The 27148-nt window shown below is 41.1% G+C and overlaps 1 protein-coding gene across 1 annotated transcript in view; it reads left to right on the forward strand.

Annotated features, from left to right (window-relative positions):
* The window catches only part of pdzd7a (PDZ domain containing 7a), a 120976-nt gene that overhangs the window by 22911 nt on the left and 70917 nt on the right, over positions 1-27148 (forward strand). The window contains exons 6-9 of the mRNA XM_063071255.1: positions 1348-1495; positions 7572-7632; positions 9028-9516; positions 22547-22726. Coding sequence (XP_062927325.1) covers positions 1348-1495; positions 7572-7632; positions 9028-9516; positions 22547-22726 — 878 coding nt within the window. The remainder of the gene's footprint in view (positions 1-1347; positions 1496-7571; positions 7633-9027; positions 9517-22546; positions 22727-27148) is intronic.

Here is a 27148-nt window from a genome sequence, read left to right on the forward strand (position 1 = left end):
CAGTATTCATACCGAGACACAAGCAATTGTATTTTGAATAGAATCATTTTCATTCATGTTACCTGAAATACCTGATTTTTTTTTTGTACCTAGTCATGTTAAAATTTTAATTTAAGAGATGCACATGAAATTCTTGTTTGGAGTGGATGATGTAAATATGATCATTCGCTTGGCTGTTCAAAAGAAGAGAGATTGTGTCTGGTTTTGTACATACTGTTTACAGTGAAGCTTGCTTGTCAAAAAAAATGGTGTTACTTTATGCTTCTAGGCAGATTTTATCACTATATTCATAACAAAATCCTTTCAGCTTCAATGTTCTGCAGATGCTATTGGGATTAAGTTGGCCCTGAGCCATGGTGCAAAGTGGGCTACACAAATTCATTTCATTTGTACTCATTGGGAAACAAATCATGTGGGAGTTGTCCTCACTCTATGTTGGTTGCCAGTTTCAACCCTGTCCTATATTTTTTTTCTTCGTTATGACTTTAAAAAGTCAAGAGATGTTTACACTTTTAAAGCATAGCTTTTTAACAAAAGCACATAATTTTATTTAGCACTAATTTTAGTCTATTCCTTTCCTTGGATAATAACTTCTTCATAGAGTGTGTTACGTGAGAACCAGGTGGCTTTTCAGTAGCTTGGCCAAGGAGTCATTTATGCATGAGCTGAGCAGCAAGGAGTATAGTAGTAGTAGTGTAATCACTCGAGATGCGTACGATGTTCTTCCAAGGGTAATTCCCTAATGGAGAACGCCTGTGTGTGACTTTGTTTAATGCGGGGAGTCCAATGCGCAGACAGCCTCCACATGATCCTTGCTAGATCGGGGTCAGGCATGGCATGCAAGACAACTGGGGATCCTTCATTGCTGCAGCCTTCCTCCCTCACTGCCATTGTGATTAACAGCTCCACTGTTGAGATCTTGGTTGGATCACTCTTTGTCTGAACCCTCCCCATTAATCTTAGTGCTTTGGGTGAACCTGCCAGGAGCTAAGTTTTAGACAGCATTGCTCTCAGGAGCTGTGGAACTCGCAAACCTCTCCACCACAACAAGGTGATGATCTACAGAGAAGTGCAAGGAAAATAGATCATGGAGTACAGAACTAAAGTTGTTGGTCCACACCTGATGCCCCTTGTATGTGGAAACAACTAAAGGATCACTGTCACAATCCTGACATTTTGCTTGATGATACTTGATGATGATTCATTACTGCTTTCCTGACAGAGATTTCATACAGCCACCCTACCTCATCAGGAGTTTGGGAAACAAAACTAGCATCAGAGTTGTTCTAATTGCTTGTGTTTGTTTCACTGAAACCCTTTTGATTAAATATAATTATTTAATGGCAGAATTGATCCTGATGGACTAGCCGAGCAGAATGGCATTAAAGTTGGAGACCAAATCCTAGCAGCCAATGGAATAAGCTTTGAGAGAATCACCCATAGCAAAGCAGTAGAGATTCTGAAGAGTTACACACACATTATGTTAACAATAAAGGTAAGTAAAATCTTTCACCATAATATCTTCAGGTAAAATTGGATTTTACCTTTCTAAAATACATACTTTATAGTAATCTTCATCTTAGGTTTACTATTACTGTTTTAAAAAATATATTGTAAGTAGATTCACATGAAAAAAATCCATTGTCATAAAATTATTGGAATCTGGCAAATGGCAAACACATTGGCTAAATGCCAGTATTTAGCAGATAATGAGGCATTAAACTGATTTGTTTGTACACAAGTTGATAATTAGCTGCTTTTAAAAAAGGTATTGATAATCTCCTGTTTAAGGGCATGATTTGTACTGAAATGATAAATGCCTTGACATTATATGCCAAATAACTAAATGAATACATTCTTTCACGAATCAAAACAGCTATATCATTTTGCTGTTACTGTATTGCTGAAGGTAATTATACTCTTGAAAACAGAGCAATTGACAGTACTTTCATCTGATGATGTTTCAGTGAGAATAACAGATGGTAAATTAAATACAAGAAGTCTGGAAACTGTTGAAAGTCTGTATTGAATTTCTTCCAAATGGAATGATAATGTTGGCCCTCACATTCACAGGAAGTTGGATCGAGAGAGAATGAGGACTTCTGAACAGGGAACAAGGAAGTTTGGGTTTTTTGAATGTCTTGTGGAACTTAACAACAGGATGCTTTTTAATTTCTTTTAAATTTTCCGTCTGGCACTTGGTGAACAAACTACTGACAAATTGGATAGCCAACTGAGACAAGACAGGGATACAGTAAAGAAAAAGAAATCTGAGGGAGGTATAATTGTGATGGATGAAGATCTTTTACTTAGGAGAAGACAATTGTTAAGCTTGTGGTTGGGGGAGGAAGGGAATATCATTTTAGGAGAGAAATTGTCCCCACCAGATGGAGGAGAGGAGGGACTAAGGATCAAGTTCTAGGTTGATACCCAGGTCAGAGGATGATAAGCTTATAGCAAGGGAGCAGTCATCAAGATAGTGATTATGGTGGGGAGGATTAAGATTAGAGCACATATGGAAGTAGTTGGAAATCATATTTGGAGGTGATCACATAGCCAGAGGTTAGAGGTTTTACTCAAAACAATTGTGATCGGAGAGGTTCGAGGGAAACTTGAGGTTGGAATCAAAGTAAAATTAAATAAGTAGTGCAAAAAGAGAGCAAAAAATAATGAGGTAGGGTTCATGGTTGGTACATTCAGGATCCCATTCGAAGACAACATGCTCTCTTCTCATTGCCACCATCAAGAGGAAGTACAAGAAGATGATGACACACACTAAATGTTTCAGGAACAGCTTTTTCCCCTCTGCTGTCAGATTTCTGAATGAACAATGAACCCATGTACACTACTTACATATTTTTCTTTTTTTACACTGCTTATTTAATTTATATATTTAATATCTTATTGTAGTTTTTGTTATGTATGGCTGCCACATTGCAACAAATTTCACAACTTATGCCAGTGATATTAAACCTGATTCTGATTCATTGTCCATTTAGAAATCTGATGGTGGAGGGGAAGAAGCTATTCCTGAAATGCTGGATGTTTGTCTTCAGGCTGGTGTACCTCCTTTCTGATGGTATTAGTAAGAGGGGAGCATGTCCTGCTCCTTAATGATGGATGCTGCTTTTTGAAGTGGCACCTTTTGAAGATGCCCTCAATGTCGGGGAGCAATGCTGACAGTGATCAGAGATTATAAGCATCATAAACACAAGAAATCCTGCCGATGCTGGAAATCCAAAGGAACACACATGGTGCTGGAAGAACTCAGCAAGTTAGGCAGCATCCATTGAAGTAAATAAACACACAGGATTTCAGGCTAAATCCCTTCTTTAGAACTGGAAAGGAAGGGGGAAGACAAGGCCACCCTCAGGGTGGAGGAGCAACACTCTATATTCAATCTGGGTAGCCGCCAATTTGATGGCATGAAAATTGATTCCTCTTTATCGTTTAAAAAAAGAAATCCCTCTCACTCCCCTTTTCTTCTACTCCCCACTCTGGCCTTTTACCTCTTCTCACCAGCATTCACCTTCCTCAGGGTACCCTCCTTCTTCCCTTTCTCCTAAGGTCACTCTCCTCTCCTATCAGATTCCTTCCTCTCCCACCCTTTATCTTTCCTACCCACCTGGTTTCACCTATCACCTTCTAGCTATCCTCCTCCCCCTGACTTTCTGCTCTGATGTCTTCGCCCTTCCTTTCCAGCTCTGACGAAGGCTCTCAGCCCGAGTCGTCAGCTGTTTATTAATTTCCATAGGAGCTATCTGTCATAAGTATTATATATGGCTGGAGAAGATGAAGATAAAGATGAGCTTTTTTGTCACATGTACATTGAGACATACAGTAAAATGCATTGTTGTATCAAATCAATGAGGATTATATTGGGCAGCTTGCAATTGTCACCATGCTTCTGGCGCCAACCTAACACGCCTACAACTCACTAACTCTAACTATACGTCTGGAATGTGGGAGGAAATCAGATTACCTGGAGGAGCCCTGTGCAGTCAAGGGGAGAAGGTACAAACTCCTTACAAGCAGCAGTGGGAATTGAACCCTGGTCAGTGATTGCTGATACTGTTAAAGGTCCTTATTGTCCCATGTCTGGGATGGATATCTGGGGAAAATTGGTGGGGTTTTAGATGGATAAATTTGATCCGGCGTGGGTCAGCAGTTTTACTGGCTCGGCAATCTTGGTTGGCTGGAGTGACCCTCCTCTGGAGGAAACATTCTCATCCTGCACAACAAATTCTACTGTACAATGTAGATAAAGGTTCTTCTCTTACCCGCTGGGAAATTTGTAAAACATGAAAAGCTTGTAAATATACTCAGTTGTGATCTACTGAGAGTAGATTATTCCCTTGCCATTATTAAAGATAGAAGTAGGAGGATTGTGGTTAATATTCTTGGAGATTCTTATGGCCATCGGTTTCACTCAAAGCCAGAATCTGTACAGCCTCTTAAACTACTAAAATCATGAAAACTGCATTGCATCACATGCAGAGCTTGACAGTGTATTGTTTTTACCAATATCAAAACTGTTCATATCATTGCGTATTTTAATTTAGTTTTTATAATGTACAAATATCAATATAGTGGAGTGAAAATATACTGGTTCTGGGTCAGTCAGATTCTCTATTAATGCCAATAAACTATAATCAGTAACCACTACCGACATCATAGTTTATAGATGGAATATTATAATTTAGAAACTTTCATTATGAACTATGAAATCATAAACGTTACTGTGAAATTTGTATGTTTGCATATTGTTTTTCTTGATCACCATCGAAAACAAAAGTTACACTTCAAATTCGGGATGCTTGATTAAATTTACTTAGATTCATGAAGAGTCACCATTCATGAAGAATCAGCAAAGATATGGCTGGAGATGAAAGGGCAGGAGATAGCTTTTCCAAGGAAAACTGAGTGATTAAATGAGATGGGATTAAAGCAGAAGGGAATGGATAGGTGGTTGATGATTACAGGAGTGAGAAAGCCTTGTTGTATTGAATTCTTTGGAACTATAGGAACCATACCCCTATTGGGGTATAGGTTGCCGACAGCAGCTCGCCAGTGTCCTTTGTCCTGCGCCGAAGGTTAATCAGCCCTGTGGCTTCCGCTTTCACCACACAACTTCTTACATCTTCTAGGCAAAGATCCTTCACCCTCCCAGGGATGAGGTCTTTGGAGCTTCTGTTGGCATTTCTAGCCCCCATGCACAGCTCTGCTCCTTTTGTAACTTGGGCTTGGGACTGTCCATGGAGGAGTTGAGACCACACCTGTTCTCTTTTAAAACAGAATTCTCATCTGCTTGATCCATTTGCCCCGTCTTCATTTTTCTGCTATGTTTTTCAAAAATCACTATTAAACCTAAATCAAGTTCCCAAGTGCTGTGAATATCTGATCTAATGCTGAAAAGTGATGCATCTCCCAAGAACAGCACCTAGGAATATCATGCAGGCTGTTGCTGTTAATACTGGAACAAATATCACATGGTACATTCAAGGGGTAGTAGGGGTGGGAGTAGTAGTTGGGAGTTATGGGTTTACTATCTGTCCTAAAGACTCTGAATGTTATAAACACGAGAAAGTCTGCAGATGCTGGAAATCCAGAATAGCACACACAAAATGCTGAAGGAAATCAGCAGGTCAGGCAACATCAATGGAAATGAATAAACAGTTTCAGGCCGAGACCCATCTTCAGTACTGAGAAGGAAGGAGGAAGAAGAATATTTGCTTGAAGTATCTCAAAAATCATGTGATATGCAGCTATACCACAAAAAGAACCTGCTGGAGCAACTCAATGGGTTAAACAGCATCGGAGGAAGAAGGTAGTGGTGGGGAGGCTTGGTAGATGGAATTTTCAACATTTTGGGTGGAGACCTTACATCAGGACTGATTGGAGTTAGCCGATGTAAAGAGAAGAGGGGAAGTGTTGAGACAGGCCAGTAGGTGATTGGTAGATTGGGGGTGGGGGGAGAGGTGAGCGATAAATGAGAAAATGAAGCCAGGTAATGATGAGGGCAGAGCTAGGAGACGAAGTGAGGTGGAAGCAGGGGATAAAAGGGGAAGGTGGAGACAGGTAGACAGGTGATCAGCAGTAACACAAATGGTACCAATGGTGGAATCTGATAAATAAGAAAGGTGATAATGATAAGTCATTTGGGGAGAGGTGAAGAGCAAGTGAAATCAGATGGAGGGGTTTGGAGGGTGGTGTTAATCTGATGGGTAAAATGTGTGGGTGTTTATCTGTTGGGTAGAATGAGGAGCGAGAGGGGAATGAAAATGGGTGTCATGGGGGCTAATGAGAGGGTATGGAAAAGGGGACAAAATGGGATTACAACTATTGATCAAATCAGATGGGTGGCTGAAGGGAAGAGTTGGGGTTGTAGAAATACAGGAGGTAAGAGCTACCTGAAACTGGAAAATTCAGTGCTTACACTATTGAATAATAGATTGCCCAGGTGGAGTGTGAGGTGTTGTTCCTCTAGTTTGTATTGGACATCACGCTGGTAGTGAGTAAAGCTGAGAATGGACAGGTCATTGTTGGAATGGGAAGGGAATTTGAAATGGTGTGCAACCAGGAGGTCAGGATGGTCATTGACTACAGAGCACAGGTACACTCCAATTTGGATGCCTCAACTGTGCTTGGTCTCGCTGATGTAGAGAAGGCCACATCAGGAGCACGGAATGCTGTATTCAAAGTTGGAAGATATGCACATGAACTTGGCCTCATCCAGAAGGGTTATTTAGATCCCTGGTCATGAGAGTTTTTTTCTGTAACAAGGTGACCAAGAATGTATGCAAAACTCATAACAAAACTCATAATAAAGTCTCACAATATGGAATTATGCCCTTTGGCCCAGCTCATCCACATCAACTGGGATGCTCAGTGGGCATCCCATCTGCCAAAATTTGGCCCAAGTGGTCTGGACAGTGGATGCAGTTCCAGCATGACTTGCCTGTTCACATATTTCACACCTTTATTGATTGATCAATAAAGGAAATCATCCTGAATATCACCTATTGACCCAACTTGATTATCTCCAGAGATCTATGAACATGCATTCCAAGAACACTTATTCCTCTACACATTCACATACTCTCAACATCCTCCTATTAAATTGTATTCCTTTGGCTTGCTGCATCTCCATTACTATCTCACATTTTTTCTGGATTAAATTCCATCTGCCACCTCTCTGCTCATCCATATCAGACTGGATCTTCCTGCTATTTAAAGTATTCTTTATCAATATAAGCTACAATCTTTGGAACATGCTCCTGCTTCTTTATTATACCCCGTATATTTAAGACCAAATCATTAATAAATCCAACAAAGTGACTGTAATGACAGCAAGAATGATCTTGGATGTTCTGCACAATTAAAAATTCTGAAATAATAGGTTGTTGGTAATTCTAATGCATCATTATGTGCTGTTGTCATGTAATGTGCCCTATTTAGCTTTTCACCTGTGAAGAGTGCTTCAGGGAATCTATTATTTAGCAGCTTCTCAGATTAAGTTCTCTTCTAAATACAGTTGGTGAAATGATTGATGCATTTCATGTCTTCATCAGGAGGTTGGCAGATATCCTGCATACAAGGAAATGCTGGCAGAATACAGCTGGCTGACCAAATGTAAGTACCATGCAGAATAAACATTACTGTCCAATTTTCTCATGTGTAGAACTAGACTATTTTTTTGGTTTCACAACATTTCTTCACCATATGGAGTAAAATTTTGAAATACAGTATTTTCTCCCTGGAATAAAGTATTAAAGGAAAAATTGTTACTAGTTTTGCACTGTAAATGATCGGCATCTAATTAAATTTCCCTGCTCCAAAATGTTAGACCTTTTTCCATAATTTAAAAAGCATTTAACTTTTTAAGGAATTAAATTTTCCCAGAGTCTATTTCCTTTCCCACCTGGGACTGGAAGGACCTGGATCACCTACTTAATTTGTTCCGATGTAGTCAGTCATTAGGAAGACCATGGATAAACTTGCTCTTTTTTCTCTGTCACTGGGTATTAACTTGAGTTGGATGGTCATTACACCTCTCCATCCAACAGGTTACAGTTGCCCAGATGAAGTACAGTTGGCATACAATATGCCAACTCTCCACTTCCTTCCATTGATATTGCCTGATGCATGGAGTTCCATCTGTGCTTAACATGTTGCTCCCATGTCCCCCAGCCCTTTTAGCTGCTTTATTTGAGATACTGGTTCCCACTTACAGGTTCATGATGATGGACAGGAGTGATGAAGCAATTGAAATTTGTTGAGTCTATATCACTGGCCTGACACTGCAATTATATCCTGTGTCGAGATGACTAAAAAAGAATTGTAATTTGTTTGACTAAACAACAAAGCATTTTTATCCTGATCCTCGTTGACCTTAATTTTGCTAGGAGTTCTTAATGCCTCTATCAGTCAAATGCTGCCTTTGTGTCAAGACAAAGCAGCTGTTAGGATATCAGCTGTCTGAATTGAAGTTATGAAGTAGTTCACTTAAATTTCCTTTCATAGAAAGGCATCACAATCTTTGGCTACTTAATTACACTTTGTTTCACCATGAAGCCAGAACTGGGACCCAGTCACACAAATACTGTAGCAGCAAGAGCTGGTAGGAAAGCTCTGTAGTCTCCCGATGTCTCATACCTTTTCCATCACTTACAAGTGTCAAATTAATCGTGTGATGAACAGCTCTCTATCTGTATGTGTCATTCTCCTTCCCCCCCACTTGCACGATCCTCTTCTATACCCTTGCCTTCATTTTCTGGCCAATCAAAATGGTCCTTCCGTCAGATTCCAGACAATCCGTACATTTATCTTCATTAAATTTATATGCTTTTGTTGTGAACTGGCTGATCATGTAGACAGTTAAATATGTTGCTAGCATTGTGAGGGAGAAGCCTTGAAGATAAGTCATTAAAACTTTCCTTCAGATTCATCGTTGTGTTATATACGACCTTGAGTCTTCCAGATGACTATTCCTAATCCTAAATTGTAGTGCCATTTTGTTTTTTTCAGTGACAAATAATCATTCCCAGCGTTTTGGCTCAGACACAAATTCTTCCACTTCATCTCATTCATCTGGGACACCTTTGAGCTCCATGAGTGATTCTTTACAGGTCTTCCTCCCAACTACCCACAGCTCAACTGACATGGTAGATGTATGTATTTCCACAGAGGACTCCAAATCTCTACAATATAATCGTCTGGAAACTATAGAGTCTGCTATACAGACAGACCTCCAGCTGTCTCCCTCCTCAAATATTGATGTTTCAGATGACCAAAGGACTGTCAGGGAAAGAAGCATGACACTTGGCCACACAGTACTCTTGAAGGAAACAGCCATTAGGTCAGATAATTTTAAGGAAACTCATATCAGATCAAGAACTTACTCCACAGGAGATTCCGCTGATGAATTTTTGGACTCCCCTAAAACTGCTGTGCTGATGGCTCTCAGCAAGCCAAGGAAACCAATCAGCCGATCACAGAGTTATATGACTATTGGAGGTGAGTCTTCCAATGCAATGAATAGCCAGCTTCTTTGTTTTGGCTTCCACATCTTTGTTTGTCCTGTTAATATATATTTTGAAAGTTATTTTGAATATGTATCTGTATTTAAAAACAAAGTTAAACTGGTTTAATTTTTCATAATGTTCATATTTATCTAGGTGTAATCTATATTAATAGACTTGGAAAAACTGGAAAGGATAATGGGTTGATGATTTAAAAGTGAAGTGCATAAGAATTCATGCTCACTGATGTTGGTGAAACTCTGGACATTTTAAAGAGGAGGTAGAGTCTGTGGACTTCATTGCTGCAGGCAGTTGTGGACACCAAGTCATTCGGTGTATTTAAGGCAGAGGTTGATAGATTCTTGATTAATGAGGGCGTGAAAGAATACTGGGAGAAAGCAGGAGATTGGGGCTGAGAGAGCAATGGATCAGCCATGGTGACATGGCAGAGCAGACTCAATGGGCCAAATGGCCTAATTCTGCTCCTATATCTTTTGAATAATTGGGAAATGAAGAATTGGTGGAAACAGACGCAGACGAGAAGTTGAGGCCAGCATAAATCAGCCATGATCATATTGAGTGGTAGAGCAGGGCATGTTCTAGACAATGAATGATTTAGTTTCAAAATGACCTAAAATATAGTAGTTTGGAGAAAGAGTCAAGGTTTTCTTTCATAATGATTATACTTAAACAAGTAATGCAACTGTTATAGTTATTAACCAGTGAATCAATTCTTACAAACTTGAGCACATTTAGAATATATTTTGTAAACAGCAAATAAAGCTGTTATTTTATCTAAATTTATTTTTTCTAAAGTTAAATTTATCTAAATAGATAAATTTCTTGTCAACATGTAATTTTTCTTTCTGCAGATACTGATTGGTAGGTTTGTAATTTTCAATTGATCATTTTATAAATTGTATTTGTAGTTTCTTTTTGTATTAAAACTATTGAGCTGTTTAATGCTCATTGAATGACTGTAATAAAACCATAAGTTCAACCTGAAAATCACAAATGAAGTATTATAGATCAAGACTGATACTTAAATTTTATGTCCTTGAAATGGTCATGGTATTTGCATAGGATAATGAGGGAGAGTGAATAGATATGAAATGATGAATGTTGATTAAAATGTGTTCATTCTATTATTTTAATAGTTTAATGAAGTAATCAGTTTTTAATCATGTGACTTCAAAGTCAAATCTAGCGCAGATATCTTATTGGTCAAGTGATATTGAATTTATGAGATTGACCTAAAACCATTGCATATGAATCCATTATAAGATAGAAGTTTAAAAGAACTGTATTTTACTTTACAGTTCAATGTCTAGTGGGTTCCCCATGGAATCAGTTTCACAAATGATAATACAGGTGTAGTAGCTGACCTTGAAAAGGGAGATTAGACAGAAAATATGTAAAATTGCACAGAATGCGTAATTATGTAGTTGAAGGCATTGCATCAGCAATGTAATTGAATAATTAGCAAAGACAAAGGAATAAAATCAGCGTAAAGGAGTACTAAGATTCTTGACTACTAACAATAATTTATATTAATATAACACTTCCATCAGAAACAAAAGTATCTAGGTGCATGACGACCTCACCTCCCAGCTTCTCTCTTTATTCTCTCCCTCCCCTCCCCCACTCAATCACCTTCCTCCTTACATGGTCTCATCTGTCATCTGCCAGTTTGTACTCCTTCCCCTCCCCCCCCCACCACCATCACCACTTCACCACCTGCTTATTCTGGCTTCTTCTCCCTTCCTTCTCAGTCCTGATGAAGAGTATTGTAACATTTTGGCTGCTTATTCCCCTCCATAGACGCTGCCTGACCTGCTGAGTTCTTCCAGCATTTTTGATGTGTTGCACTGGATTTTCAACACCTACAGACTTTTGGTGTGTGATCATACAAAACAAAATGCCAATGTCAAAGAAAGTGATATTAGAAAGAGAGGACTGAAGCTTGATCAGTTAGAAATGCTTTAAAGAAAGCCGTAGAGTTTGGTAGAGGGATTTAAGGAAGTAATTAAGAGCATGGTGTTGAGGTGATTGAAGATATGACTAGAACAAGGAATCATCGGAGATGCCAGGGTTAGAGAAATTGTTGTATATATGTAAGAGGTTATAACTAGAAGGTGGACTGAGATCATGAAAGAATGTAAACATAGGAATGAAAATCCAACCCAATGGAAAGCCAAGAGCAGTATCATTCAACAAGGATAGAAGTAATAGATCAGTGAATATTAATTTAGTAGTTGCGCAATCACTTGAGTTGAGTTGATGATGTCTTTTGGTGAATCTTTAGGTGGTTGTATAGTCTGATTCAGCATCAACATATTCCGCGTCTTGCTGATCACCACAGGATTTAATCTGCGATGTTGAGGTTGAGTCCTTACTGGAGAATGCCTGTATGTGACTTTATTTAATCTGGAGAGGCTGATGCACAGTACTTGACAGTTTAGGGTCTGGATCCAGTGGTTTGGAATACAAGGTGTCACTGCTACAGCCTTCCTTCACCTTCACTGTCTTTATGATATGTCATTATCTTCTCCAAGCCCCACTGTTGAAGTCTTGGTTGAATTGCTCTTTGTCTGGAACTTCCCCCTTGACCTTACCTCAGTGGTCACCCTATGGAGCTAAATTCCAGACAGCATCATTCTCAGGATCTTAGAAACTCACAAGCCTCTCCACCATGACAAATTGATGATCCTTGGAGAAGAATGTTAATGACCAGATGGAGATGGAGGATTTAGAATGAGCTCATTATATGGACAGCCAAGAGAATAAACTACATTAGAGTTGAAAAATACTTGAACGTAAAGACCACAAGACATAGGAGCAGAATTAGACCCATTCTGCCCACCGAGTCTGCTCCATTATTCAATATTGGCTGATTCATTATCCCTATAAACAGTGGTTATATTGAAGTAGAGGCAAGTGAAATGGAGATGCAAATAGATGGATCATTGTGATGGAAAGTACATGGAGTAGTGGGATTAGAATTCTGATTCAGCACTCAATGAGATGCTGAAGTATTGAATATTCAAAAACGAGAATGAAGGAGTGACAGGATTAAGATTGGATAGGCAAATGTGGAACAGATTAAGGTTAGTTCCAGAGAGTTTAGTGTAAGGACATTTTAGACGAGGAGTTGTTGCTAGTCATATCAAGCACTGCAAAGTGGAGGCAAAATCTATAATCGCATATCACAAATAATTTTATATTTAAGTGTTAAACACACAAAATGCTGGAGGAGCTCAGCAGGTTAGGTAGCATCTACCGACAGGAATAAAGAGTCAATGTTTCAGGCCAAGACCCTTCATTAGGACTGGAGGGGCTCACAACAAGAGTGTCTAGAGGTGTTTGTTAGCTGTGGTCAGGGATGGGAACCTTGTAGGAAAGATTACATACAGAGTGTGAGGAAGATAATACAGATTTGGAAGTCAAAAATAAAGTCAGGGACTTTAGGGAGGAAAAGGTTAGGCAAAGGGTGAGGGTTCACAAGGACAGAGGGATGGATGTGGTGAACGAGGAACAGTTTAGGATGTTGATACTGAACAGGTGGTAGGGGGTAAGTGTCTGAGCAGAAAAAAATTAATTTAAGGTTAATTCAACATTTAATCCTGTAGGTTGTAATGTGCTCAGGCTGAAGGTGAGATTTTGTTCCTCAAGCTTGTGTTGGGTCTCACTGTAACAGTGTAGGAGACTACAGACAGAGGTCAGAGTGGGAGTGGGGTGGGGCGATGAATTAAAATGGCAGGTTACTGGGAGCTCCAGGGCACTCAGATTTAGATTCATTTATTTATCACAAGTGCATTGAAATATACAGTGAAATGTGTCATTTGTGTTAACAACCATCACAATCTAACAATGTGATGGGGGCATTACTAAGGACTGAACATGTGCTCACCCACTCTGTGTTGGGTTTCGCCAATGCAGAACCAATATGCAGTGCTCCAATTTTAGATAACTGTCCCGTTCTTTCTGTTTAAATGAGAAACAGCTATTTTTGCCTGCCTTTTTTTATTTTCCTTTTTTCACAGATTTAGTCTATCCAACGTAAAATAGACTATACAACATCAGCAACACATTACACTGACCAAGAAGTTGAACTTTCCTCATCCACCCTGTTCAAAGTTCTAAATAAAATTTATTATCAGAGTACATACATGTCACCACATACAACCTTGAAATTCTATTTCCTGCAGGCATACTTAGTAAATCTATAGAACAGTAACTGTAAACAGGATCAATGACCAACAAACTGTGCAAATGCAAATATAAATAAATAGCAATAAATAACAAGCATGAAATAATAAGATAGAGTCCTTAAAGTGAGACCATCGGTTGTGGGAACATCAGAAATAGAATGAGTATAGTTATCCTGTTTTGTTCAAGAGCCTGACAGTTGAGGGGAATAACTGTTCTTGAACCCAGTGGTGCGAGTCCTGATGCACTTGTACCTTTTACCTGATGGGCCTGGGTGGTGAGGATCTTTGATGATGGATGCTGCTTTTCTATGGTAATGTTTCATGTAGACATGCTCAGTGGTTGGGAGGGTTTTGCCCATAATATGCTGGGCTGAATCCACTACCTTTTGAGGACTTGGCCACCATAGCTATCCATGACAATGAGTTTCAGAGATTCACCATCCTCGGGCTAAAGGAATTCCTTCTCCTCAGATCAAGCAAAGGAAAGCCATAGCAGTCAGGTTTTTGTGGCTCAGAAGAGAAGGGGGAGAAGAGACGAGCTGTAGTGAAAGGGGATTCATTGGTTAGGGGAAGAGGCAGGAGGTTCTGTGTCCAAGACAAGATTCCCAGACGGTTGCCTCCTGGGTGCCAGTGTTGGGGACATCTCGGATCGAGTCCACAGCATTCTTAAGTGGGAGGGGCTGTGGTCCACAACGGTACCGATGTCATGGGTTGGAAGAGTAACAAAGTACTGCCAAGAGATTTCAGGGAGTTAGGTCAGGACTTCCAAGGTTACAATATCAAGATTGATGAGAAGGCCTTGGCAGACAGGATTAAGGAAAACCCCAAGGCATTCTACAAGTATGTGAAGAGCAAGAGGATAAGATGTGAGAGAATAGGACCAATCAAGTGTGACAGTGGAAAAGTGTGTATGGAACTGGAGGAGATAGAGGTACTTAATGACTACTTTGCTTCAGTATTCACTATGGAAAAAGATCTTGATGATTGTAGGGATCACTTACAGTGGACTGAAAAGCTTGAGTATGTAGATATTAAGGAAGAGAATGGCCTGGAGCTTTTGGAAAGCATCAAGTTGGATAAGTCACCAGGACCGGACGGGATGTACCCCAGGCTACTGTGGGAAGCGAGGAAGGAGATTGCTGAGCCTCTGGTGATGATCTTTGCATCATCAGTGAGGACGGGAGAGGTTCCGGAGGATTGTGGGGTTATGGATGTTGCTCCCTTATTCAAGAAAGGGAGTAGAGATAGCCCAGGAAATTATAGGCCAGTGAGTCTTACTTCAGTCGTTGGTGAGTTGATGGAGAAGATCCTGAGAGGCAGGATTTATGAACATTTGGAGAGGCACAATATGATTAGGAATAGTCAGCATGGCTTTGTCAAAGGCAGGTTGTGCCTTTCAAGCCTGATTGAATTTTTTGAGGATGTGACTAAACACATTGATGAAGGTAGAGCTGTAGATGTAGTGTATATGGATTTTAACAAGGCATTTGATAAGGTACCCCATGCAAGGCTTATTGAGAAAGTAAGGAGGCATGGGATCCAAGGAGACATTGCTTTGTGGATCCAGAACTGGCTTGCCCACAGAAGGCAAAGAGCGCTTGTAGATGGGTCATATTCTGCATGGGGGTCGGTGACCAGTGGTGTGCCTCAGGGATCTGTTCTGGGACCCTTACTCTTCGTGATTTTTATAAATGACCTGGATGAGGAAGTGGAGGGATTGGTTAGTAAATTTGCTGATGGCACAGAGGTTGGGGGTGTTGTGGATAGTGTGGAGGGCTGTCAGAGGTTAAACGGGATATTGATAGGATACAAAACTGGGCTGAGAAGTGGCAGATGGAGTTCAACCCAGATAAATGTGAGGTGGTTCATTTTGGTAGGTCAAATATGATGGCAGAATATAGCATTAATGGTAAGACTCTTGGCAGTGTAGAGGATCAGGGGGATCTTGGGATCCGAGTCCATAGGACACTCAAAGCTGCTGTGCGGTTGACTCTGTGGTTAAGAAGGCATACAGTGCATTGGCCTTCATCAATCATGGGACTGAGTTTAAGAGCCGAGAGGTAATGTTGCAGCTATATAGGACCCTGGTCAGACCCCACTTGGAGTATTGTGCTCAATTCTGGTCACCTCATTACAGGAAGGACGTGGAAACCATAGCAAGGGTGCAGAGGAGATTTACAAGGATGTTGCCTGGATTGGGGAGCATGCCTTATGAGAATAGGTTGAGTGAACTCGGCCTTTTCTCCTTGGAGTGACGGAGAATGACAGGTGACCTGATAGAGGTGTACAAGATAATAAGAGGCATTGATCGTGTGGATAGTCAGAGGCTTTTTCCCAGGGCTGAAATGACTAGCGCGAGAGGGTATATTTTTAAGGTGCTTGGAAGTAGGTACCGAGGAGATGTCAGGGGTAAGTTTTTTACGCAGAGAGTGGTGAGTGAGTGGAATAGGCTGCCAGTGGTGGTAGTGGAGGCAGATACGATAAGGTCTTTTAAGAGATTCCTGGACAGGTACATGGAGCTCAGAAAAATAGAGGACTATGGGTAAGCCTAGATAGTTCTAAGGTAAGGAGATGTTCGGCACAGCTTTGTGGGCTGAAGGACCTGCATTGTGCTATAGGTTTTCTAGGAAGATCATACAGTTAACATATGGCTAAGGAGTTGGTGCAGGAGGGAGGGTTTCAGATTTTTGGATCATTAGACTGTCTTCCAGGAAAGGTGGGACCTGTCCGGATGGGACAGTTTCTGCCTGAATTGGAGAGAAACTAATATCCTGAAGAAGGGTCTGGGCACAAAATGTCTACTGCTCATTTCCATAGATGCTGCCTGACCTGCTGAGTTCCTCCAGCATTTGGTGTGTGTTGCTTTGGATTTTCAGCATTAGCAGACTTTCTCATGTTTATAATATCCTTGCGTGAAGGTTCCCTAGTGCTGCACGAGGTGGGGGGTTTAAACTAGTATTGCGGGGGGATGGGAACCAGAGCAACTGAGCAGATAGTGAAATGGCTATGAGGAAAGGTATTGTAAAGTCTGCTACAAAGTCAGGAATCGAAAGGTTGAGCATGGAGGGTCTAATGTTCTGAGTCATGTACAGTATATTTCAGTGCAAATTCCGGAAAAGAGGATGAGGATTAGGGCATGGTCAGCACGTGGAATTACCACATTGTAGCCATTGGTGAGACGTTTAGGCTACGTCCACACTACGCTGGATAATTTTGAAAGCGCTGGTTTCAAGTAAAAACGACAGGCGTCCACACTAAGCGTTTTTCAAAATATCTCCGTCCACATTAGACGGATATTTGGGCGAATCTCCTCTACTGGGCATGCGCAGGACACACACAAACCAAGCGAAGAGGAATCGGTATACTTAGTGCGCGTTTGTCCAGTTACAGAGTAGAAAAATTTAAAAGGAATTGCTCTTGGCTCTCGCGCAGGAGGACTTAAAACTTTAAAAAAAACAAATACTGGGGCGTATGGAGGCAACCGACGGGAGTTCACGGACAGTATGACCCGGCTGACGACAAACATTGAAAAACTGACTAACTCTGTTGCATTAATAAAGACCTTGTGAAGTGTATAAAACGTCTGCATCAGCGTTATCTTGTATTGCCATACAATGTTACATTAGGCTGTTACACATCTATTGTCAGAGAAGTACTTGCATAAATAGGCAAACTACCTTCATACAAGCAAGGACAGAAAACAGGGCGAATTGAGTATACTTATTTATTCAGTAAGCTATGGGTCAAAGTATTTGGTGAGTACACTTCTAACCCTTCTGGCTTCAGTCTAGTCCGTCTGTTCTGAAATTGTTAGGTGGTGGCGTTCAAGAAAACAACAAACATCTGTTCCGGCACGTCATGACAGCGTTTTTAAATAGTCAAAAAAGCTCACTTTACAATTTAACTCTCACGCCGTTCACACCGACTGCGCGTTATAACAGCTTGCGCAGTACCAAGCAGAAGCAGAAAAAAGCATTGTTGTGGTGTTGTCATGACAACGTTTTTAAATCTCTCTGGTTACCCCGTACACACTACGCCGGATATTAAGCGTTTTCAGATTTATTCACTCTGGAGAGTGTTTTCGAAAATCTCCGTTTTCGGGGGCTGAAAACGCCGTTTCAGTGTGGACGGGGGGGCAAAACGAAGAGAAAAAGCTTCGTTTTCAAAATTATCCAGCATAGTGTGGACATACCCTTAGTTGCAGGAAGGATAGGACTGGCAGCTTAGTGTTCCAGGGTTCCATTGTTTTAGACCTCGTAGAGCAGGAGGGATTAAAGGGGTGGCATTTCCATTCAGGGAAAACGTCATGGCATGCTCGGACAAGACAGCCTGGAGAGCTTGTCTACTGCGGCTATATGGGTGCAACTGAGGAATAAGAAAGGAACCACCATATTAATGCGATTATATTATATACATCACCCAACAGTCTGCAGGATTTAAAGGAGCAAATTTGTAGAGAAATTGGAGACCATAGCAAGAAACGTAAGGTTTGATAATGGGTGATTTTAACTTTCTATATATTGACTGGGATTCCCATACTATAAAAGGGCTGAGTGGAATAGAGTTTGTCAAATGTGTTCAGAAAAATTTCTTTAATCAGAACATGAAGGTCCCAACTAGAGAGAGTGCGATATTAGGCCTCCTATTAGGAATGAAATAGGGCAGGTGACTGAAGTTTGTGTAGGGGAACACTTCACATCCAGTGATTATAATACCAATAGTTTCAGGGTAATTATGGAATGAGATAGGTCTGGTCCTCGGAATGAGATTCTAAATTGGAGAAAGGACAATTTTGATGGTATCAGAAAGGATCTGGCAAGTGTGGATTAGGACCAGTTGTTTTTTGGCAAAGGTGTACATCATAATTTGGAGCCCTTCAAAAGTGAAATTTTGAGAGTACAGAGTTTATATGTTCCTGTCAATATAAAAGTTCAGGGTAACAGGTTTAGGGAACTTTTGCCTTTCACACAGGAAAGAACAAATGAGGTACTTGAGTATAAGAAATGCAAGAGAACACTTAAAGAAATCAGGAGGGCTAAAAGACATTAGGTTTCTCTAGCAGATAAGGTGAAGGAGAATCCTGGGAGCTTCTACAGATATATTAAGAACAAAAAATATCAAGGGACTATATTAGTACTCTGGTGATCAAAATGGTCATCTATGCATGGAGCTGAAAGAGATGAAGACCCTAAACGGATGTTTTATATGTGTATTTACTCTGTAAGTGGACACAGGGTCTATAGAAGTGATGCAAAACAGTAGTGAGGTCATGGACTGTACACAGGTACAGAGGAAGAGGTTTCTGCTGTCTTGAAGCAAATTAAAGTGGATAAATCCCCAAGGCCTGGCAAGGTATTGCCTTGGACCCTGTGAGAGACAAATGCAGAAATTGCAGAGGCCTGAGCAGAGATATTTAAAACATATTTAACCATCGATGGGTGGTAGCTAATGTTCCATTGTTTAAGAAAAGCTCTAAGAATAAACCAGGAAATTATAAGCCAGTGAGCCTGAAATCAGTAGTGGGTAAGTTATTGGAAGGTGCTCTAAAGGACTAGATATACTAGTATTTGAATGGACAAGGACTGATTAGTAATAGCTGGCATGGTTTTGTGTGTGGTACATTGTGTCTAACTAATTTTACAGTGCTTTTCGAGAAAGTTGCCAGGAATGGTGATGAAGCCAAGGCAGTGGATATTGTCTACATGGACTTTAGCAAGGCCATTAACAAGGTCTCACATGAGAAGCTGGTCAAGAAGGTTCAGACACTAGGCATTCAAGATGAGGTAGCAAGTTGGATTAGACATTGGATTTGCAGGAGAAGCCAAGGAGGGGGGAGTAGATGGTTGCCTCTCTGATTGGAGGCCTGTAACTAGTGGTGTGCTGTCGGGATTAGTGCTCAGTGTGTTGTCATTTGCCATCTATATCAGCAATCTGGGTCAGCTGATTTGCAGATGACACCAAGATTGGGGTGTAGTGGCCAGCGAATAAGACAATTAAAGCTTGCAGTGGGATCTGGACCAGTTGACAAAATAGGCTGATAAATGGCAGATGGAATTTAGTGTAGACTAGTGTGAGGTGTTGCACTTTGAGAGGTCCAACCAGGGTAGGTCTTGCTTGGTGAGTGATAGGTGAAGGGGTGAAGTCGAACAGAGGGTTCTGTGAATGTGGTTCCTTGAAAGTGACATCACAGGAGGATAGGGTCATGAAGAAATTTTGGCACATTTTCTCCATAAAATGAAATGTTGTGTACAGGAGTTGTTACTGTTTTTTATCGCACCGAGTTGGGATGTTACGTTGAAGATGTTGTTGTTGTTCCTTTCCATGTTTTGTGGCACATTGGGTGGCATTTTTTTGCCAGTTCCTTAGTATTTGACTTTTTTATGAGGCTGAGTTGCTAGCTCGATGCTCATCCCAGCACTGATGGAAAGCGTGTTAGGAGTTGGCCGGATTTGAACTTGAGACCGTTCACCTTGAAGTCTGATGCCACTACACCACTGGCCGGCAAGTATAAGACATTGGTGGGGTCTAATTTGGAATATTGTGCACCGTTTTGGTCACCTGCCTACAGGAAAGATGGCAATAAGATTGAAGGAGTGCAGAGAGAAGTTACAACTTTTTTCTATATGTCTACTATAAGCATACTGACTCTCACAGCTATCTGGACTATTCCTCTTCTCACCCTGTCTCTTGCAAAAATGCCATCCCCTTCTCGCAGTTCCTCCGTCTCCGCCGCATCTGCTCTCAGGATGAGGCTTTTCATTCCAGGATGAGAGAGATGTCCTCCTTTTTTAAAGAAAGGGGCTTCCCCTCCTCCACCATCAATTCTGCTCTCAAATGCATCTCTCCCATTTCACGCACATCTGCTCTCACTCCATCCTCCCGCCACCCCACTAGGAACACTAGGAATAGGGTTCCCCTGGTCCTCACCTATCACCCCACCAGCCTCCGGGTCCAACATATTATTCTCCGTAACTTCCGCCACCTCCAACGGGATCCCACCACTAAGCACATCTTTCCCTCCCCCCCCCCCACTTTCCGCAGGGATCGGTCCCTACGCGACTCCCTTGTCCATTCATCCTCCCCATCCCTCCCCACTGATCTCCCTCCTGGCACATATCCGTGTAAGCGGAACAAGTGCTACACATGCCCTTACGCTTCCTCCCTTACCACCACTCAGGGCCCCAGACAGTCCTTCCAGGTGAGGCGACACTTCACCTGTGAGTCGGCTGGGGTGATATACTGCGTCCGGTGCTCCCGATGTGGCCTTCTATATATTGGCGAGACCCGACGCAGATTGGGAGATCATTTCGCTGAACACCTACGCTCTGTCCGCCAGAGGAAGCAGGATCTCCCAGTGGCCACACATTTTAATTCCACGTCCCATTCCCATTCTGACATGTCTATCCACGGCCTCCTCTACTGTCAAGATGAAGCCACACTTAGGTTGGAGGAACAACACCTTATATTCCGTCTGGGTAGCCTCCAACCTAATGGCATGAACATTGACTTCTCAAACTTCCGCTAATGCCCCACCTCTCCCCGTACCTCATCTGTTATTTATTTATATACACACATTATTTTTCTTTCTCTCTCTCTCCTTTTTCTCCCTCTGTCCCTCTGACTATACCCCTTGCCCATCCTCTGGGTTTTTTTTTACCCCTCCTCCTTTTCCTTCTCCCTGGGCCTCCTGTCCCACAATCCTCTCATATCCCTTTTGCCAATCACCTGTCCAGCTCTTGGCTCCATCCCTCCCCCTCCTGTCTTCTCCTATCATTTTGCATCTCCCCCTCCCCCTCCCCCTCCCACTTTCAAATCTCTTACTAGCTCTTCCTTCAGTTAGTCCTGACGAAGGGTCTCGGCCCGAAACGTCGACTGTACCTCTTCCTAGAGATGCTGCCTGGCCTGTTGCATTCACCAGCAACTTTGATGTGTGTTGCTTACAACTTTTTTGCTAGAATTTGAGGACCTGAGTTATAGGAAATGGTGAATAGGTTAGGACTCTATTCCCTAGAGCCCAGAAGAATGAGGGGAGATTTGATAAAAGCAAAACAAAATTATGAAGGATATAGATACAGTCAATGCAAGCAGCCTTTTTCTACTGAGGTTGGGTGAGACTAGAACTAGAGGTCATGAGTTGAGGGTGAAATGTTTAAGGGGAACATGAGGAGGAACCTCTTTGCTCAGAAGGTGGTGGAAGTGTGCAATGAGCTGCCAGTGGAAGTGGTGGATACAGGTTTGATTTAAACATTTAAGAGAACTTTGAATAGGTGAATGAATGGAAAGGATATGGAGGGCTGCAGTCCAGGTGCAGGTCAATGGGACTAGCCAGATTACTAAATGGGCTGAAGGACCTGTTTATGCTGTAGTAGTCTATGACCATCTCTGTTCTAAAGGGTTGTCCTTTTGTTCTCACAGTTGGAAACATCTTCTCCACGTCCACTCTATTTAGACCTTCCAACATTTCTGTTTTTGTATTTATGTGTTTATCTCTCTCTCTTCCTCTTTGTTATAATGAAGAATTTCACAACTAAAGTGTTGTTTCTCTTTCCACGGAAGATGTGTGAATATTCCCTCCTGAGCTTTTCTGCCTCTCCCCACTTGATTCTGGCACTGTGTGAATGAATGTCATACTGGAGTATTGGAAATCCCAGCTCTCCCTTTACTGACTCTAAACTGTCCAGCACCGAAAATCACACTCACGGCAAATTTATATCCACTGACAAACACTGCATGCAAAGGATAACTGCAATTTCAGCTGCAGCTAGTCCTAGGTCTCAACTCTCTTTTTGCTTTAAATCATGTTCATTTTGCTAGAGGACAAGAAGAAAAAGAAAAAGGAACAAAAGACCCCTGAGAAAGGAACACAGCTAGAGCGGTCCAAGACATTTATGAACATCTTTTTTAGAAGTGGTCGATCTGGAAAGCAGTCAAGTGAGCAAAGTCCAAAAGAGAAAGACAGATTGAAATCGCCATCTCACTCAGAATCAGACAAAGGTATGGCAAATGATAATGAATCCTCACCAGGATGCTGAAGAGTGTCACTGTTTTGTGAATTTGGTTACCAAAACAAATGACTGAAATATTCTCTTAAATTTAGTGAAAATTTGAGTGTAAATATGAAGTGCAATTCTATTACTTTATACTTTGCTGGCCCATACTATAATCATGTAGCATTGATCAATGATCACCCTCTGTTTGGGGACCCTTGCCATCCAGTACATGACCTCTTCTCGTTACTGCCATCAGGGAGAAGGTACAAGAGCCTGAAGACCCACATTCAACTTCTTAGGAACAGCTTCTTCCCCTCTGCTATCAGATTTTGGAACTGACCATGAACTTTGCCTCTCTATTTTGTTCTCTTTTTGCACTATTTATTTATTTTGTATATATTTTTATTGTAACTTAAAAGTAATTTTTATGTGTTCCACTAAACTGCTGCCAAACAACAAATTTCACAACACAACTAAGTCAGTGATGATAAATCTGATTTGGTTCCCTATCCCCTAACAGCATTGGTGATGTTTTCTATAGTCATCTTGCTTAACATTTTAATTTCACAGCTGTATGACATCCTCCATTGTATTCATTATATGATTTCACTTCTAAATATCTTTGCATCACCACACATTCTCTAAATTCTTTCTATTTCTTTAGATATTTTGTTTGTTTTTGTTTTGCCTTCCCTAGCTGAATGTCTTTTGCTGTAGGCTTTGCACATTGTTTTGGGGCATATTTCTATGTTTAAAGGCTAACTGCAGGTGGTTGTTCTGTAATGTCAGCAGCTCCTCTTAGAATTTTCAAATGAAAGAGTTTATGTTCTGTGGAGTGCTTTGGCACTGGAAAAATATGGAGCTTTTAAAATGCATTGAAGTGTCCAGATACAGTTATGTGATTTCGTTGGAGATCTGACTAGAAGATGATGTCTATAAATCCATAAGTTTCCTTTGAGGTTGTTGTTATGTCTGGTGCATGGCCACCAGACATACATAGGTATGTGATGGCAAAAAAAAATGCCAGGATTCACTTCCATAAATAAATACTGGCTTAGGATACATGTGGGAAACCACACCTGTAGAAACAAGGCTTCACAAGGTTTTGGGCATATGCTTCAGTACAACTTCATGGGTCTTTCCTTTGAATTAAGTTTCTGGGAACTGGACTCAAGTAGGAATATTTGAAATAAAAAGTGTTATTTCTGATGACAGCTCCATCCTTACCCTGCTTCTCACTGGCCTTCTTCCAGAATTCAGCCTCACCACCTTCCTGTTTCATTCCACAGTGGCGCTGTAAGAGGAAAGGCCTCTGACTTTGCTAAACCAGCAAGGTTTGTTCTACTGCAGGGTATTACGATTTTATGCACAATAACAAAGTCTTGCCAGAAATCTACTTGGCCCAACGTGTATTGAGCTGTTAATGTAGCAATTCAAGTGTCTCTCTATTTTTCTATTATTGTTCATTTAAGTATTTTATTTAAATAATCGTAAAACTTTTGGTTTAAGATGGTGCTACTGAAGTTGAGCAACAACTCACTGGTAGTTCAGATGGCAAGAAGTATGACTAAAAACATTACTAATAACACCTTTTCTGAAGTAAATTGTGATCAACTGTTACTGCAATCAATAAAGAAGCAAGTGGAAACAAAGCTGATTTGAAGGATCGGCCGTGCAGGTGCATCACAAAGCCGAGGGGAAACATGTTCAGGATGGGGTTGCAGACTGAGTTTGTATTGCTGTTGGAGTGAACGTTTGGAGAGGAGTCATTGCAGAAGAGTTTTGATGCCCGTCCCCTAACCCAGTGCAAGTTTGGACGCTCCAAGTGCCAAGCCGATTTAGTGAGGTTGCGAACGGCTTCGGCCTGTGCAGCCCAACCGTATTGCCGCACCAGGACCCGGGTCCTAGAGCAAGGCACTACCCTGTGCTTGGACAATTTAAATGCCAGTCCTGATAAACTGGAAAGCCCGAGTGTTGGGACCGGAGGTGAGGGTCAGGCTGATTTCGCTCACTCTCCCATGATGTTCATTCCTTTCTCCGGCGGCTTTGTCTTTGTGAGTTTCACGACATCTTTGTTCTGCTGATATGATTAACTGAAATGGCTAACATGAGTAGGCTACTCCAGCTGTTCAGGGAACCAGATCTAACGTCTGGTTCGGAATGCTGTCGTTTACTTCTATTGTTTGCATGATGTGTGTGTTTTTTTTTCATTTTTTATGTTCTTTTTAATTGGGTTCTTCAGGTTTTGTGCTTTGTGGCTGCCTGTAAGCAAACAAATCTCAAGGTGCATAATTTATACATTCTTTGATAGTAAGTGTAATTGAATTCTTGAATGGTCCTTGATCCATGAATGTAATTAACTATGAAATGTATCATATGAGGCAGAATAGCAGGAAAGTGCATGAAAACCTTCATCTCTAAAGCTTGGTCAGAATTGAGTTTGCTGGGTTTTTAATATTTTGAACTTACTGTTGTTTGAAGTACTATTGATGGTAATTATGTGGGCTTAGTAAGCATGCTAATGGGAGTGTGCTAGAATGAAGTGCACACCCATCAGAATACCTTGGTGTTGACTCAGAGAAATGAGCTATTTGTACAGTAGGGTAGGGCTTTGTGCCGTTTAAAAAAAGACCTTGTGATTGTCAGATCTGTTGATAGTAGAAAGAGAATTTGGGCCACTCTTAATAGCTGCTTTACAGTAAATTTTCCTCTACTAACCAAACTTTGGTCACTAGCAGGATATTCAAAGATATCCAATTGGTGGGTTCGAACATCACCAAATAGGGCATACTACGGAACTGGTAAAAGCAATAGTAGTTCTTCCTTCTTCTAAGCACTTTCAAAGATAGAGGAAATTTAGTGTCAATTCCATGTCCGATATGTTGCCTGAATTACTAGGTGATTTGACTCGGTATTAGCAATGTTAGCCAGCATGCAACTATAATCTGCAAGCTTTGGTTTTATCATAAGTTATTGACTAGTGTTTCATGGAAGTGGCCAAAGGCAGCTTATATAACATGTTGGAAAGAGTTTGAGTTTCAATGTAGGGCTCTTGCTTACTTAATAAATACTTAATAAAAATAACAGTATTTGTTGCATTTCAGAACTATTGTAGCAAAATTTAGAGAAGGTGAGGGATATAGATGGAGTAAATGCAAGCAGGCTTTTTCCCAATGAGGTTTGGGAGTTCAAGGTAAATTTATTATCAAAGTGCGTATTTGTTGCTATTTGTCTCTGAGATTCATTTTCTTGCAGGCATTCACAGTGGGTACAAAGGGGAAGGGAACGTCGACTCAGACCTTGAGGGGCCTGCGTTGGGCATTTTTATGCCTTACAAGGTGCAGATTGGAAGTCTGTGTGGGGCGCCACTCCTCACACAGACACTAGAGCAATGTGTGATTAAGTGCCTTGCTTAAGGACACAAACACGCTGCCACAGCCGAGGCTCGAACCAGCGACCTTGAGATCACTAGACGAACGCCTTAACCACTTGGCCACGTGCCCAACACAAAGAAACACAATAGAATCAATGAAATACTACACACTAACAACAATGTGCAAAAGATGACGACTGTGCAAGTACAGAAAGAAAATGAACAGTTAGATTAATAAATAATATTGAAATCATGAGTTGTAAAATCCTTGAAAACGAGTCCATAAGTTATGGAGTCAATGTTGAGGTGAGTGAAGTTATCCACTCTGGTTCAGGAGTCTGATTGTAGAAAGATAATAACTGTTCCTGAACCTTCTGGACCTCTTGCCCGATGGTAGTAGCGAGTAGGTAGCATGGCCTGAAAAGTGTTTAATTCATTCTGCACAACATTGTGGGCTGACTGGCCTATTCCTGTGTTGCACTGTTGTATGTTTTACATTCCAGGGCCAGAACTAGAGATGTCTAAATACAGGGGCTAGACAAGGTTACACGAATAATAATGTGGTACAGACTTAAAGCAAAGACTCACATTTGTTGAAATAACCTACTTAATAAACTGCATAATTCCACTGCAAAAAAAAGTCCTGATCTCTTCTCAGGTTGATGAGGATAAAGGATCAAGGATGTTGCTCGGACAAGGACCTGAGTTTCAGGGAAAAGTTGAACAGGACTTTATTTTCTGAAAGGAGATCTTATAGAGGTATACAAAATTATGATGGGTATAGATAAGGTGAGTGCTTGCGGGTGTTTCCTCAGGTTGGGTGGGATTAGAACTAGAGGTCGTAAGTTAAGGGTGAACGGTAACGTATTGAAGGGGGAACTTGAGAGGGATCCTCTTCATTCAGAGGGCAGTGGGAGTGTGGAATGGCCTGCCAGCTGAACTGGTGGATGTGGTTTCTACTGCAACGTTTAAGAAAAGTTTAGATAAGTAGATGGTAGTGCTATGGAGGGCTAAGGTCTAGGTGTGGGTGGATTGGACTAGGCAAGTAATAGT

Source organism: Mobula hypostoma, chromosome 19 (genome assembly GCF_963921235.1).
Source record: "Mobula hypostoma chromosome 19, sMobHyp1.1, whole genome shotgun sequence".
NCBI lineage: Eukaryota > Metazoa > Chordata > Chondrichthyes > Myliobatiformes > Myliobatidae > Mobula > Mobula hypostoma.